The sequence below is a fragment of the Trichechus manatus genome, unplaced genomic scaffold (assembly GCF_000243295.1).
Source record: "Trichechus manatus latirostris isolate Lorelei unplaced genomic scaffold, TriManLat1.0 scaffold00029, whole genome shotgun sequence".
NCBI lineage: Eukaryota > Metazoa > Chordata > Mammalia > Sirenia > Trichechidae > Trichechus > Trichechus manatus.
This window is the reverse complement of record NW_004443965.1, coordinates 16,843,279-16,860,701: the sequence shown is the minus strand read 5'-3', so window position 1 is coordinate 16,860,701 and position 17,423 is coordinate 16,843,279. Positions and strand designations below refer to the sequence as shown.

Genomic DNA, 17,423 nt, shown 5'->3' with positions numbered 1-17,423 from the left:
TTTGAGTTCTGTAGTTAATGTTTTGATTTTGTCCCTTTCTTCTTTTTTGATATGTGCATCTATTGCTATAGATTGTCCTCTGAGGACTGCCTTTGCTGTGTTTCAGAGGTTTTGGTATGATGTGTTTTTATTCTCATTTGATTCTAGAAATTTTTTGAATCCATCTTTGATTTCTTCTGTAATCCAGTGGTGTGTAAATATTATTCAGTTTCCATGTAATTCATTTTTTTTGTTTGCTCTTTTTGTTGTTAATTTCTACATTGATGGCATTGTGGTCAGAGAAGATAGTTTGAATTATCTCAGCGTTTTGGATCTTGTTGAGGGTTGCTCTGTGGCCTAAGATGTGGTCTATTCTGGAGAATGTTCCATGTGCATTGGAAAAGGGTGTGTACTTTGCAGCGTTTGGATGGAGTGTTCTGTATATGTCTGTAAGGTCAATTTGGCTGATTGTGTGTGCCCTTTAGGTCTTCTGTATCTCTGCTGGGTTTCTTCTTAGTTGTTCTGTCTATATTTAGGTTTTTGGTCCATTTTTCATTAGTTTTTGTGCATGGTGTTGAGGTAGCGGTCCTGTTGCATTTTTTTGCAGATGGACATCCAGTTTTGCCAGCACCATTTGTTGAAAAGATTGTCTTTTCCCCATTTGATGGAGTTTGGGCCCTTGTTGAATATCAGGTGACCATAGTTGGATGGGTTTACCTCTGGGTTCTCAATTCTGTTCCATTGGTCAATAAATCTGTTGTTATACCAGTACCAGGCTATTTTAACTACCATAGCTGGATAGTAGGCTCTGAGTTCAGGGTAGTGTGAGTCCTACTTTATTCTTTTTCTTTAGTAGTGCTTTACTTATCCGAGTGTTCTTTTCTTTTCATATATAGTTAATGATTAGTTTTTCATCTCTTTAAAGATTGTTGGTATTTGGATTGGGATTGCATTGTATTTATAAATTGCTTTGGTTAGAATTGTCATTTTCACAGTGTTGAGTCTGCCTATCCATGAGCATGGTATGTTTTTCCATTTATGTAGGTCTGTTTTGGTTTCTTGCAGTAGTGTTTGTAATTTTCTTTGTATGGGTCTTTTACATCCCTGATTAGATTTATTCCTCAGTGTTTTATTTTTTGGGTGCCTTGTTATAAATGGTATTGTTTTTTTTATTTCCTTTTCATCGTTCTCTTTATTGGCATGTAGGAATCCAACTGATTTTTCTATGTTTATTTTATATCGAGCTACTCTGCTGAATCTTTGTTAGTTTCAGTAGTTTTTTATGGAGTCTTGGGTTTCTGCGTATAGTATTATCTGCAAATAGGGAGTTTAACTTTTTCATTACCAATTTGGATACTCTTTCTTTTACTTGCCTTCTTGCTCTAGCTAGAACTTCCCGCACAATCTTAAATAGGAGTGGTGATAAAAGGGCATTCTTGTCTTGTTCCTGTTCTCTAGGGGAATGTTCTCAGCCTTTCTCCATTAAGAATGATGTTGGCTGTTGGTTTTGCTGTGTATTATGTTGAGAAATTTTCCTTTTATATCTATATTACTGAGAGTTTTTATCAGGAATGGGTGTTGGACTTTTCAAATGTGTTTTTTGCTTCAATTGAGATGATCATGTGATTCTTTTTTTTCCTTTTATGTGGTTTATTACATTGACTGATTTTCTAATGTCGAACCTTCTTTGCATACCTGGTATGAATCCTATTTGGTCACGGTGTATTATTTTTTTGATACGATGCTGAATTATTCTATTGGCTAGCATTTTTTGAGAACTTTTGCATCTGTATTCATAGGAGGTGTCAGTCTATAATTTTTGTGTGTGATGTCCTTCCTTGGTTTTGGTATCAGGGTTATGCTGGCTTCCCAGAATGAATTTGGAAGTATCACTTCCTTTTTTGTGTTCTGAAATAGCTTGAGTACTATTGGTGTAAGGTCTTCTCTGAATGTTTGGTAGAATTCTCCAGTGAAGCCACCTGGGCCAGGGCTTTTTTTTGTTGGAAGTTTTTTTTATTACCTTTTCAGTCCCTTCTCTTGTTATGGGTCTGTTCAGATTTTCAGCATCATTTTTTGTTAGAGTAGGTAGTGTGTTTCTAGAAATTTGTTCTTTTTCTCTAGATTTTCAAATTTGTTGGAGTATAGTTTTTCATACTGTATTGTCATTCTTTTTATTTCAGTTGGATCTGTTGTAATGTCCCACATTTAATTTCTTATTTGGGTTGCTTGTGTCCTCGCCTGTTTGTTTTTCTGTCAATTTGGGCAGTGGTTTGTTGGGTTTTGTTGATTCTTTCTTTTTTTCTGTTCTGTATTTCATTTATTCCTTTTTTTCTGTTCTGTATTTCATTTATTTCTGTTCTGATGTTTATTATTTCATTTCTTTTGGTGGCTGTGGGCTTTTTTTGCTGTTATTTATTTGTTCAAGTTGTGTAGTTAATGTTTTGATTTTGTCCCTTCTTTTTTGATATGCGTATCTATTGCTATAAATTGATCTCTGAGGACTGCCTTGCTATGTCCCAGAAGTTTTGGTATGATGTGTTTTCATTCTCGTTTGATTCTAAGAATTTTTTGATTCCATCTCCGATTTCTTTTATTACCCTTTTTTTTTTTTTTTTGCAGGGTTTTATTCAGTTTCCATGTAATTGGTTTTTTTTCCTTGTTCTTCTTGTTGTTAATTTCTACTTTGATGGGGTTGTGGTCAGAGAAGTTAGTGTGTATTATTTCAGTGTTTTGGATTTTGGTAAGGATTGTTTTGTGGAGTAAGATGTGGTCTATTCTGGGGAATGTTCCATGTGTATTGGAAAAGAATGTGTAGTTTGCACCTGTTGGATGGAGTGTTCTATATATGTCTGTGAATTCTCGTTGGCTGATTGTGGCCTTTAGGTCTTCTGTATCTTTGCTGAGTTTCTTTTTAGATGTTCTGTCCTTTACTAAGGGTGGTGTGTTGAAGTCTTTCTACTATTATTGGAGAACTGTCAGTTTCTCTTTTCAGTGTTGTTAGAGTTTATGTATTTTGGAGTCCTGTCATTGGGTGCGTAGATGTTTATTATGGTTATGTCTTCATGCTGGATCGTCCGTTTAATCATAATTTAGTGCCCTTCTCTGTCTTTTATGGTGGATTTTCTTTTTTTAAATTTTTTTCTCATACAAAAATTTATACATACACTGTTACGTGACTAATTACTCTCCCCATACTGTGATAGTGCACTCTTCCTCTCCACTGCCATTCCCCCTGTCCATTCAACCAGGTTCTAACCCTCCCTGCCTTCCCATCTCACCTCTGGACAGAAGCTGCCTGTTGAGTCTCTTGTATCTACTTGAGCTAAGAGGCACACTCCTCACGAGCATCACTTTATGTCCCACAGTCTAGTCCAATCCCTGTCTGAAGAGTTGGTCTCAGAAATTGTTTTAGTTCTAGGCTGATAGAGAATCCAGGGGCCATGCTTTCGGGAGTACTTCCAGTCTCAGACAATTAAGTCCGGTCTTGAACTAGAATTTGAGTTCTGTACCCCACCTTTCTCCTGCTCCATCAGGGACTCTGTTGTGTTCCCTGTCAGGGTGGTCATTGGTGGTAGCTGGGCACCATCTAGTTCTTCTGGTCTGAGGCTGATGCAGTCTCTGGTTTATGTGGCCCTTTCTGTCTCTTGGGCTACTACTTTCCTTGTGTCTTTGGTGTTCTTTATTCTCCTTTAACTCCAGGTGGTTGGGACCAATTGATGCATCTTCGATGGCCCCTTGCAAGCTTTTAAGACCCCAGACACCACTTACCAAACTAGGATGCAGAATGTTTTCTTGATAAGCTTTGTTATAGCAGTTGACCTAGATGTTGGATTTTGTTTTAGAGTGTATTTTATCTGAGACTACTAATTTTGCTACTTCGGCTCTTTTTTGGCAGGTGTTTACTTGATGTTTTTTTTTTCCATTCTTTGATTTTTATTAAATTTATGTTTTGTTTCTAAAGTGTGTCTCTTCTAGGCAGCGTATTGATGGATCTTGTCTTTTTATTCATTCGGTCACTCTGTGTCTCTATCAGTGCATTTAGGCCATTTATATTCAGTGTAATTATTGATAGGTGTAAGTTTATTGCTGTCATTTTATAGTGCTTTTTTGTATGGTGTTGGTATTTTCTTTGTTCCTTTTTCTCTGCTGTGCTGAATTGCTTTTGTTTGTGGGGTTATTTTCATTGGTTTTGTTTTTATATATTTTGTTTTTACTGAGACCTTACATTTTTTCTTTTATTTGATAAGTAGATTTGTTATCTTTCTTTGTGGTTAGCTTGAAATTTACCCTTATTTTTCTAGGTTTGAACTAGTCTATTATTATTTGGTTATTGCCTTGTTTTTCTTTCCATTAGAAAATTCTATCCCTACACGGTTTATTCTCTATTTTATTGTTCTGACGTTGTCATTTACAGCTTAACCTCTCTGGTTCCCTGCTGTAATTCTTTTAGTTTTGGATAGTGCTTGAGAGTTCATTTCCTAGGTTGGTATCTGGTTAGTACAATCTTGCGTCCTAGATTCAGGCTGATGTTATTTGTTCCTTTTAATAATTCTTGTAAATTTGGTTTAGTGTTTACATATTCCCTTAATTTCTGTTTGTTTGAAAATTTTCTTATTTTACCATCATATTCAAATGAGATTTTTGCAGAATATGTTATTTTAGTTCCTTTTTTTCCCTGAAAGTTTTATATATCCCATTGCTGCCTTGCCTGCATGGTTTCTGCTGAATAAGCAAAGCTTAGTCTTACTGTGTTTCTTCTGTGTGTGATTTTTTCATTTTTCTCTAGTTGCTCTCAGGATTCTTTGTTTGTCTTCGGTTTTAATGTGTGATTATGATACGCCTTGGTGATTTTCTTTTGGGGTCTATCGTATATGGGGTTTGTTGAGCTTCTTGGATGGTCAGCTTTTCATCTTTTCGTGTTATTTAGGAAAGTTTTCTGTCAGCAATTCTTCCATGATCATTTCTGTGTGTTGCGTTTTCTCCCCCTATTCTTGAACTCCAGTCACTGGCAAATTTTGCTTTTGATTGTATCTTGCATAATTCTCAGAGTTTCTTCATTTTTCTTTTTTCTGATTTTTCTTCAAAGTTGTATCCAAGTGTTTGTCTTCAGTTTCATTGGTCTTGTTTTCTGTTGTTTCATACCTACTCCTCAGACCTTCTGTGACTTTATTTCTGATATATTTTGTTGCTTGTCTTTTAGCTTTCTAAATGTTGTTTTTGTATAATTTCTAGTTGTGAAGTTGTTATTTTACTTCTATGTTATTTTCTTGAATTCTCCCTTTTTTTGGTCTGTGTTTTCTATGAATTTATTTTTTTCTTATTTTTGTCTGCTTTTTGTCTCAACTTTTGGTTAGCTGTCAGTAGTAGAGATTTTAATTCTCAGGTAGTTCTGGTACCTTTTCTTCATTTGGAAAGTCATCTGATGTTTTCTCTTGGATGCCTACTGGAACCATTTTCTCCTGTTTTTGTAATGTATTGATATTGTTTGCTGTCTTTGTGACATTTACTAGCTATTTTTTTCATTTATTGATTGTAGATTTGTTTTATCTTGCTTTTTTGTTTTATTTGGTTATGTCTGAACAGACAGGCTGTGCGTTCTTTGTTGTTTGCTCGTCTGTGGGTATGATACTTTTCACCTCATTGTTCAGTGGGCAGGACCAGTTGCTCAGCTATGGTGCAGCAGGTTATGTCCAGCTGAATGAAAGGGGATGGGTAGGTTGTTTGTGGCATGTACTAGGTCCGACAGGGCAGTCTGGGAGTCAGTGCAGGGCAGGTTCCGGTAGCCTGTGCTGCTGGGGGGTATGATGTTTAGCACATGGTGTAGGTTGGCAGGAAGGAGGCGGGAGGCTGTGATGTGTGGACCTAAGATGGGTATGGAAAGAAGATAGACAGCAGAGAGAAACAAGAACCAAAACAAACAACAACCGAAAAAAAAAGGAAAAAACAACAAAGATTGCTAAGGGAGCTTGGTACTGGAGTAGAAAAACGAGAAACCAAGAAACGGAGAAAAACAAAAAGGAAAAAGAAATTAAAAAAATTAAAAAAGAAGAAAGGAAAGCTTCCAACTATCCCATCATTGTAGCTGCTCAGACCAGGGAAGTGGCCCTCCTGGCCGTGCAGTACAGCCTGGCTAGAAGGGGCAGAGATGTCACACAGTGCCAGGTACTCGAGGGACAGGAAAAAGAAGTAAGTATAGAGAGACTGAGAAATAAAGAAAAAGAAAAAAGGAAAAATATAAGAAATGCCCCCAGAGATCTCACCGACACAGCTACGTGGAGCGGGGACATGGCTCTCAAGCCACACAGTACAGCATGGCTAGAACGGGTTTTCAAGTCATGAAAAGAAAAAGAAAACAGAACAAAACAAACCAAAAACAATCAAAAAAGGCCCCGGGGATCCCATCAGCATGGTGGCATGGACCGGGGAAACAGTTTCCCAGCTGATTGGCATTTCACAGCCTTTCAGGAAGAGGCAAAGATGGCACACAGAGCCAGGCGTTCGAGAGAAAGGAGGGGGAGGAGGTGAGAGGCAGGGAAGAAACCAGAAGAAGCGGAGAAAAGTAACACCAGCAACAAAGAAGTGGCACTGAGAGCCAGGCAGTGTGGGTGGGGTGAATCCAAGCGGCATAGAGCTGGAGCTGGTGCATCCCAGCCAAGAGACTTCAGCTAGTGGGAGGCGGTGGAGGCTGAGAGGGAGGAAGAAGGGTGAGGGGTGAGAGAGCATATGTCACTGGTTATTGAGTGTGCTGTGTCCTGGTGGGAGCTCCATGAAGCTGCTTTCCCCTGCTCCTTGTCCACCTGTTTCTGACAGGAGGCAGGGATGGTGAATCTGTGCTGCGTTAGCTGATTGGGAGCCTCGGCTGGTATCTCTCCTCACTCTCTGTTCTCTGTCAGTTTCTTATTCTATTTGGTGCATGGTTGAATTCTTTGTCTCTTCATTTGACACTTAGGGTTCGAAGGTTGACGTTTATCTGTTTTACTTAGTTTTTCGGGTCTTTGCTGTGGAGGGATGGCATGCTGCTTCTATCTATAGCACTGTGTTGGCTCCTCCTCCCTGCATAATATTTTAAAGGATGATACATTTATGTTAAAGATTAAGTATGTATTTTAGGTTTTTTTTTTTTTTTTTTTTTGCTAAAGACAATTTACAGACTTTAATACAAAATGATCATGGACAGTTTGACAGAATGACTAGAGGTCCATGAGGATAGTATATTTTGAGATCCGCAGGATGAATTCATATTGAGGAAAGTTGCTTTCATCTGTGCTGTGTCTGGTTCCTTGTTGCTGTGGGTCTGCTTAGATTGAATCAAATACAACTATTAAGAGTCTATGCTCCTTTGCATATAAAATATGCAGAATTTTTGTTTGTAAAATTTTTTTGACTGGAAAATCACCTTGTTGCCTTGCCTGAAGCAGTCTGGTATATGCAAAAGGCTTTTATTTCAAATATACATTATCAGATTGTTTCTAAGACTGTTTTGAGGTCCGTAGTGATTTAAATGCCAGGGACTCACTTTAGGAAGGGTTGGAAGTGATTAGAAAATTTAAAGTCTTGAGAATTGGGGCTGTTGTAAAGGGAGTTTGCATATTTATGATGATACATTAGCTCAAACATCTTAGGTAAAATCAGCTGTTTTCAGATTTCATGCAGATTAAGAATTGATTAATTTGAGTTTTAGGTCTTTACAAAAAAAGGTATAGGCCTGCCTAGATTGCCTTTCACCTTTGTAGACAAATCACCATTGAATGACATTGTTATTCTATTTCATGTCTTAATGGTCCTTAGCAAGAAAAACATCTTGTTGAGATTATGCAAGATTATGTAAAGATGTTAAGAAAGAAATCTTAAATGAAAACAACAGAACCAAGAAAATGTTTATTTACTCTGATTGTTTTTCTTTTTATCTTGCAGCAACGCACCTCTTGCTTTTTCCTCCAAAGTATGTTATGTTAAGTTTCGTGATCCATCAAGTGTTGGTGTGGCCCAGCATCTAACTAACACGGTTTTTATTGACAGAGCTCTGATAGTTGTTCCTTGTGCAGAAGGTTAGTATCTCACATGTTTTTCCTATTGTTTTGATCTCTGTCTTGTCTGTTACTTACTTTTGGCTTTCCCCAAAATTGGCAACTAAAGAGAGAGAGAGAGAGAGAGAGAGAGTGTGTGTGTGTGTGTGTGTGTGTGTGTGTGTGTGTGTGTGTGTGTGTGTGTGTGTTAACGCGAGAGTTAATTTTGGAGAAGGAAAAGATTTTTACTTTATATATTAGTCATTAATTTATTACTTAGGTAAGTTTGAGGTTTTTATAGCTAAACATTTTAAAAATTACTAAATCACTTGGCTTCTCTGGTTTGCTTCGGCTTTCTGTAGTCTGTCTGCAAGTTAGAAAAGAAAGCTTTTTCTTTTTTGCAAGTTGTAAAGAAAGCTTTCTTCAATTGAAAAAATTAAGTTGGGAAGGGAAATTATTTTTAATGCATAAAGAAGTAAGCAGTTTTTCTTACGTACACAATATTAATTTTAAATAAAAACTGTACACATTTTGCCAAAATTGGGGTTAAGTGATGCTGTTTAGGTTTATAAGAAATATATTTATAATTTATACTCTCAAGTATCCTCAAGATAATTTATGTTAATAGTTACTGTGAGACCATCATTTCATATTTAATATAAATATTTGGTATGGAACCAGAATTTACTTTTTTCTTTCACTGGTTTTTTTTGTAATTGAAAAACTCATGGAAAGAAATTTTCCAAAGCCTCCGTCAAGGAAATAGTTGTTGAAGATAGGAACAAGTCTAAATTTTATGACTTAAACTGCTTTAAGAGCTAATATTTTTAGTAACTTCTATTTACAGAGTCAGTCACATATAATAAGCTGTGCAGGATTTGACAGTTCTGGTGTGTAACTTTTATTCAGATCACTGACTATGGCATGTGTACTACATGGATTTTAGAGTTGGGTTATTGTAATTTAGATATTTAAAGTACATTTTTTTGGTGGATGGTGGTAACTTTTACAACATAAATGTTTACCTGAAACAGTTTAATGAGACTTTATTTGGTATTTTAAAACCTTTTTTTAGAGGCCAGGTTAACATTTAAAGGAACTTAATGTATAATAAACAGTTTGCTACAGTTTCAAGGTTTTATGCTTATTTCAGAATTCCGATTTTGAGATGTCAAAAACATTAAAATCAGGTACAGCGAGTATAATTCTGGTATTTTTGATGTCCTAGAATAAGACGTTCTAGATTTTTCAGGTAAATTTGAAAGTTTCTTTCCCTTACCTGGGGGTAGGGGTGGCAATAGAGAGAATAAAAATAGGTTAATATGAATTATTTTCAAAATATATCCTTATCTGCTAATCTGTAAGGGCAGTAGCCCTTAACTGTAGAGTGAGGTGAGAAAGGACCTAATTAGTGGTTTAGTTCTTCACACTTCGTAGTGAAATTTCATATCAGATAAACTGCATGGGGAAAAAGAAATCAGATAGAAAGCTTATTAAACTGGAAATTACATCAGAAAATTATACCATCAACAGCACAGGATTTTGTATTATGTTAACTTACTACTGACTTAGAAGGAAGAATTTATCAAGTGTTGCTTTGTTGGAAACTTGCTAAATTCCTGTAGAGTTTTTCATATATCTGTGTAGCCTTGACCCTGATTTGTCATAAACATTGAAGGTTATGGGCATGGAGATACCTTTTTTGTTTGTTTGTTTTAATAGTAATGAATAAAATGCACTTTCAGTTATATAGTTCTTTAACATTACTATTTGGGGACAAAAATCCGAGTGTATTTTTATTGCAGTTTAGTTACAAGTAAGTATATATTTTCAAACACTAACCTATAAAATAATTGATATTAGAAAAACATTCAGATATACGTTTTTTGTTAGTTAAACTAAATGTGACAGATTAATTTATGGAACCTGAAGAATTTCTCAGTGAGCTTTTAAAAATCTGATTATGCACTGCAAGCAAAGAAATAATGCGTTGTTGTACTAAAGAAGATAGCAGCGTGATTTTGAAATAAGTGGAGAGGAAAGAGTTCCAGTGGAGTAAGTTCTATAAGAAAAAACGTATTGTGTTGCTGTAAGCAGCCCTCTGTTAACTTCACTGACTGCATTCCTTTTTTGATGCTGTAGAAACAGCATTAATGACAGAAACGAGAAAACCTCAAAATTAAGGTTTATGAAAAGTGTTTTTTTCAATTTGCTGTTTTTTAGTGCAGACAGTAATGTGAGAAGATCCTAAGCTGTAAAAGTAATGTTTGATGTGTAATAGTTTCATACATACTAAGCATTAGCTTTTGTTAAGTAAACATGCCATTTCAAAATAAAATATACTTTCATTATATTCGTCCAAATGTGACCTCTTTTTTTTTGTTGTTGTTGCGTGCATCTCAGATTTCTTTTTATAAATGTTAGCACTTAGAAAGAGATAAGGTCATATGTAACAAAGTGTCAGCCTAATCATCAGTCATAACTTTATGTCCACATTTTCTGGTAGATGGATTTTGACTATTAATTTGGTTTTGTATGTTTTCTCTATGTGATATTTGTGCATTATTAGATGACTAGACTGGCCAAGGCAGACCTGTTACACTTGCCTGAGTTAGGCATTGTTTGCCATGCCACTAAACCTGCCGTCAAGTGAAACCTTCATTGGGGAAATGAAATCGGAGTCTGAACCGCAGAAGATGGACGCCCTGTCTCTGTTTTTTATTGTTTTACTTTAATTTCATTTCTTTTTCTTTATTTTGTCCCTTTTTTTTGTTGTTTTTGTTTTTGTTTTGTTAAATCTCTTTCACTTTAACTTGTGAACTGGTTTTCCAGTTCTTTGTAAATGATATTTCATTAAAGGTTCATAACATTGTGTTGCAAATTGTGTTGGGAGATGATTAGCAGAGCTCAACCTTAAGATAAAGTAAATTTTCATGCAGCAAATTAGAATACATTGTTTAGAAGCTCAGTGTGAGTCTTAATTGGTGTTGATAGACTGACTGATCAGATACATTTTGTTCTTGAAACACTAAAACTGGTAAGAATCTTAGGAACACTTTCTGATGTCAGTTGCAGTTTCTTTCCTGGGTTTGCATCTGTCATAAAAATTAGCTGGATAGCTCCTAATTTTTATCCTTCCCTTTACAATTTTAGGAATACACATTCATTAAGGAAAGTAAAAAAATTTCGTATAATAATCCGAGGGTAGAGGAAAAGAGACTTACTATACAAGAACTTATTTCTCTCATTTATGAAGACTTTCAGCTGCTTACTTGGGGAATGGATACTTGAGAAGCTGTTATTTATTTGCACGTGTGTTTTTCTGTTTGCTTGAGCTTTTTGTTGACACAAATCTTCAGAGGTCCCTAGCTTTTAAATGGATTCTGAGATTCAGACTAGTACTTTCATACTGTTTTTCTCTAAGTTGTCTTTGAGGAGAATAGTTTGAGAAAAATGCTAAATGCTTATTTGTTTCATACTTCTATACACTTTGATAGTATTTGGAGGTAAATTTGATACCTTGGAAATTAGCAATGGAACTTTTTTCTTTTTTAAAGTACCTTTAATGGTGATTAGAAAAAAGTATTACTGTGTTTCTAGTTAGACTTAAAGATTTAAATAGTTTATTACTAGGACAGGCAAACAACCTACTGATACTTTATTTAAGCCGTAAATGAAAAACTGTAATATTAAGTAGTCAACTTTTTGCCTGTGTTGAATACCTCTTGTTTGTTCTGTGGATAGTTTTGCTTGTTAATTGACAAGTAATATTAAATTTATAGCATTACTAGATAGGAACTAGACATAAATCGGGGTTACTACCTAAGCATAGGGTTTGCACCTAAGAGTCTCAGTTAATTTATCAAGATGTATTCAGGTTTTGCAGATTCGTCATTTAAAAAAAAAAACTTCTTTATAAACTGATAATCAGTTCTGATATCAGTAAGTAGAATAGTATATATGTGGGTATATAGAGATACATGTGCTAACGTTAGTAACTAATTAAATGAATTATTATTTGATGTCTTTAGTAAGGTCTACTGATTATCTTTATGCATGTTAAAAAAACTATGCTTTTGCAGAATTTACATTGAAATAACAAAGTAACTTTGTTTTTGAAGTTAGTTAATTAAAGTACTATAGACTTAGATGTTGCAAAGCTTAGAAAAAAGTAGACATTTGCTAAAGCTAATTAACCAAGTTTTATTCTGTTCCTATAAATAAGGCATACCCATTATTTAAAGCAAGTTTTAAATTAAATCTGTCTTGAATTCCATCCATGTTTAGAGATATATTCAGATGGTATTGTTTAAAGGTTTATCCCTGCACATTTGGTGATTTTAAATAGGATTTTTACCATTAAAACCTAGCATGGTGCTTTTAAAAATTTACTCCATATGTTATAAATAGTTTAGCATGATTTTGTACGCTGTGTTTTAAATTACTTTTAGAAAACTCATAGTGAAAATGTGTAGCCAACTACCATATGAGTAGTCCCTCTAAACTATCTATAGATTGTCAATTTTTTAAGAAATACTTTTTTTGGGTAAGATATGAGGAGGAAAAATATGTGAATGTTGTAGACCTTATCAAAAGTAATTGATTAGAATTCAGTAATTAAATATGGCAAATTGAAGTGCTTATTTCAGAGTATATTTTTCATTTTTTAGGTTATAACATTTTTTTCTTTTCTAAGATTAGTGTTACTGTTACTGTTATTAGCAGTTAAAATGTTTATAAACAAGATGTTTAGGTGTTAACCACCCCTCTTCAGATAAGTATACATAAGTCCAAGTCTAAAATTTAACTTTTTAAGAAAGTACCTGAGATTAGGGAACTTTTTTCATTTGTTGTTATTCTCAAAAATTTTAGCATTTATCCAAGATGTGTTTTCAGAATGGGGTTCTTTGAAGCATCTATTATGTTATTGGTGAGCTGCTTTATTAACTGAATGGGTATAGTCTTCCTTTTAAATTGAAGGTGATTCACGGAATAGGTTTTTGTTTTTCTTCTGTCTACTGAAATTAAATGGATTCCTTTGGAGGGTTATCAAAATTGTTTGCATCACAAGTAGGTAGTTTCAGTAACAGGATAGGGCACTCATTAAGGAACAAATTTCAATTCGCACATATTTGTTTTTTCTTTTTCTTTTTTTTTTTTACTAATTTGGTTATTTGCCATTTCTGGGGATTAAACTTTAAAAAATGTTCTTCTTTTCTGTATCTGATGTTCTGTGTGCTATTAGTGATGCAGCCAACACGAACGGTTGTCATGTGTAACACAACTTTCGATCACCGCGAAAACACCGTCCTGGGAAAGCGTCCATGCTTGATATCGTTTGGTTCATGAACATTAAGTTTCCAGTACAGGTGACCCATAGCTCAAAGTGTTAAATAATTGTCTACATTATTCAATTTTATAATAATATTCCATTAATGAGATTGTTAGTCTTTTGAAGTTTTGCTCACTTTTATTTTTCCTAGTAGAGCAGGATAAAAGGAAAGACTTAAGTTCTTATTTATTTCTTTGTATGGATCTGATAGATAGATTCATTTATTATTATTATTTTTTAAGTACAAGGGTAATTGTAAAATCATAGTGTAAAGTTTGTGTGGTGTTTCTGCTTTTTGTAATGTTTGGAATTTGCCTCTGCAGGTAAAATCCCAGAGGAATCCAAAGCCCTTTCTTTATTGGCTCCTGCTCCAACCATGACAAGTCTGATGCCTGGTGCAGGGTTGCTTCCCATACCAACCCCAAATCCCTTGACTACCGTAAGTGTTATAAGCCTTCTTATAAAAGGGACAAATGTTCAGCTCAGTAATCATTTGAATAAAGATCTTACAAAACGATTTCCATTTCAGATCTATTATGTTTTAAAAATGGAGAGGATTCAAAAACTCTACTTAAATTTTTTTTCTCAAAGTATCACTGATTTAAGCTTCCTTTTGTAATTGACTATTTATTTGAATTTGAGAACGCAAAAGATTATTCATTAGAAAATCAGCTGTTGAAACTCAGCATTTTAGATAGTATGGGGAATTGGAAGATCTATGTAACTGGATTTCTCAGTTCATGAGGGCTAAATCCATCCAAAAGACATGAAATGATCCACAATCTTGATAACTGGAAAAAATATCTCAGAAAAGCATTGTCTGACATTGAGAAAATATAACGGGGTGAAGACATGGCCAGGATATTTTTTGATTAGCTGTGAGGAGTTAAGTAGTAATTTAATGCTTCCTTTGTGATTTCAAAGTGGGGTTAGAAAAAAAGATTTTACTATTACTGGGACTTTTGGATTTTTATATAAAAGATTCTGGTTATACTTATTTTTTTTAAAAATTCCATTTTTCCTCTCTAAAATAAACCCAAAACAAAATCCAAAACTTACCTTAATTGAATGTTAAATCTAGATTTGTGGTGATAGGTAGTGATTTCATAGGATGTAGTTAACTCATTCAAGTAATAAAAGTGGTTTCTGAAACTGAAGTGCAGTACTTAAGCCTTTTAATTTTTACGTACCATCGTTCTGCCAGAGACCTTTTAAATTGAGTATCTGATCATTTGAGCAGGACTTTCTGGAAATTTTACTTATTTTAACATACTAATTCTAATTCCAGGATAATCACTTTTTTCCCTTTCCCTAGAAAATACTTCCCTATCTTGAAAATTCTTGGAGTTTATTTGGCAATAATGTAAACTTTTTATTATTTAATTTGTTGCCTTGAGGGGAAATGGCTTCCTCTTGATTCAGCTGTAGACATCTGGTATTGGAAAACTTAGTTTATGAAGAATAATTTCTGGTAGAAAGGGTAGCCCATTGTGATCTGGCCCCTGGTTACCTCTCTGACCTTTTTTTCTACCTCTGTTGATTGGCTCACTGTACTTCAGCTATATTGGCCTTGTTGTTTCTTGGATATGCCAAACATATTTCTGCCATAGGGATTTTGCATTTATTTCTTCTGCCTAGAACATTCTTTTCCATAGATTAAAAGGATCACTGTTTCATGTAAGCTTCTATTTAAAAGTCACCTCCCTAGGGAGGCCAGGGCTTTTATGTCAGATTGCCAAAGTGTTAACATTCAGAGTTCAGGTAGTCTTTTGCCCATCAAAGACCAGAAGGGATGGAGACTATATACAATCCTTGGACCAGGACTAGAGGATACACTAGTCTAAGAACAGTACTTTTATAGTCACAGAGCAGCCCTGTCCAATAGAAATTTCTTCAGTGATGGAAATGTCTGTATCTGTACTAATATGGTAGCCAATAGACTCATGTAGCTGTTGAGTACGTAAATATGACTAGTGTGATTGAGGAACTGAATTTTAAGTTTTATTTAATTTTAATTAATTTAGATTCAAATAACCATATGTGGCTAGCATATTGGACAAGACAGGTATAGAAGAATGATGTAATGAAAAGTAGAGAGACAGGAAGAAGTTCTTAAAGAACTGAGTAATCTTTAACATTTGAAAAACAAAAGGGTTAGATTAGATGATTTGGAAAAGCTCTTTTCAAATCTATAAATATATGACTCAGTGGAGAAGTTTGCAGGTCAAAGGGATTGACAGCTGGGAATACCTGGAAAGGACTGTTCAATGCTTTAAATCCATGCAAAGCTAATAAACAATAAGAATAATATTTGTGATTTAGCTAAACTATGATAATTCTCTTGCACAGTTAAAAAAAAAAAAAATTAAGGTATGACCTTCAATCGTCTGAGTACCTTAGACCTTAGAAGACAAAAACCAAAAAAACCCCTTGCCATTCAGTCGATCTTGACTCATAGTGACCCTATAGGACAGAGTAGAACTGCCCCCATGGCGTTCCCAAGGAGCAGCTGCTGGATTTGAACTGCCGACGTTTTGGTTAGCAGCCGAGCTCTTAACTGCTAACAACACCAGGGCTAGAGAAAGGGGTATGATTACAGAAGCAATACATGGAGAAAGGCTAGGCCCAGAGGGTGGTAGTCTTGACTCAGAGATGTCTCACACATTTAACTAAGGTATTTCCACAACTGTGTGATATCTTGAAATGGTGGTAGTAAGCAACAAGTCTAAGATCTGTCAGTAGTCAGGTGCCACAGATTGTAACAAATACTATGAAGGAAAAAAAGAGAGTTGTGTAGAGAGTAAATGCTATGGTAGAGAATAAATCAGGCTTTATATAGGTCAGGGAAAGCCTCTTGGAGGTGATGATTTATCTGACACTGGAAGGATTCATCGGGCAGAAGCTGGAGGAAGAGCTTTCTAAGCAGAAGGAACACCAAGTGGAAAGCCCTAAGGTGGGAAAAACTTGTGTGTTCAAGGAACAGAATGGTGGTCAGTGTGGATGAAGCATAGTGAATGAGGTGGGAGGATAGTGTGTGTTTTGAGATGAGATTGAAGAGATAGATAGGACACTGATTATGTAGGTTTTTTTAGGCCATGGAAAGAAGTTTGAATTTTATTCTAAATTTAATTAGAAGCCATCAGTGGATTTTAAGCAGAAATATAACATGATTTGACATGTTTTAAAAAGATGGTACTGGCTGCTGTGACAGACATAAGTGAAATTGGTTTCATAAACTTGAATTTTCACCTTCATGAAGTGTTGTCACTTAAGAGTTATTAAATCTTAGTAGTTTTATAACACATACTTGCACATATAGGCAAAGCTCACATTTTTATTGAGTAACATGAGTGGAAATGGAAGTGGTGGTATGCTTCTTTTCCTTGAAAGATGTTTTTGTTAATTCTGAAATTTTTCCCGTTTCCAAATGTAGAGATTTTTTATCTCTTCTAGTTAAGTTTCACTAAAAATAATATGTTCTTTATGCTTGAACTAAAAACTGACTTCAGTAATGTTATGGAAAGATCATTCAAAGAGTTTTGTCATTCTCCTACCATAGTATAAGTTGGGGTTAATGTTTTAAATTTCTTATTTAGGCAAATTTTGCATCTATTTAAATTTTACTCTGTGCACGGTGGTACCCTGCCTTTACCAGTTGGTAGCTGAGTAGCTTTGGGCAAGTTATTTAACTTCTCTAAGTCTTTTTCTTATGTGTGAAATTGGCATTATAATAAAACCTGTCTCTTAGGATCGATATGAGGATGAAGTTAATAACCCAGAAAAATCATATGCTGTGATTGTCATTGACTATTAGGAACTCATTTATGCAGTCAGCGTTGAGTGACCACGACATGTTTTTAGTGTCAAGTTTAAAAGTCGTTAAAATACCCAGATACTTAAGAAATATGTTTCTGATTACATTCAAAACTGGTATGACCTTGCTCTCATAATAATTCAGAAATATATGTGACTTAAAGTTAGGAATATCTACACTCCTTCCATTCTTGTTGAGTTAGTTGATTGGTTCTCTTCAAGATTAGAGAATGCTAACTTTGGATACTAATAGAAAATAAGTGCTTTTTTTTTTTTTTTTTTTTATTGTGTTA

The 17,423-nt window shown here is 34.8% G+C and overlaps 1 protein-coding gene across 6 annotated transcripts in view; it reads left to right on the top strand.

The window, feature by feature from the left end:
* SREK1 (splicing regulatory glutamic acid and lysine rich protein 1) overlaps positions 1 to 17,423 on the top strand; it is a 53,261-nt gene that overhangs the window by 15,665 nt on the left and 20,173 nt on the right. For 4 of the 6 annotated variants that reach the window (XR_002823750.1, XM_023729577.1, XM_004391447.2 and 1 more), the window contains 2 exons: positions 7,894 to 8,027; positions 13,641 to 13,756. Coding sequence is in view for 5 of the 6 variants with exons in the window: in XM_023729577.1 (XP_023585345.1) it covers positions 7,894 to 8,027; positions 13,641 to 13,756 (250 nt within the window). In the remaining variant the exon portion in view is untranslated. Of the gene's footprint in view, positions 1 to 7,893; positions 8,028 to 8,179; positions 13,355 to 13,640; positions 13,757 to 17,423 lie in introns of those variants that run through there. The other 2 variants (XM_023729580.1, XM_023729578.1) reach the window with 2 other exon arrangements.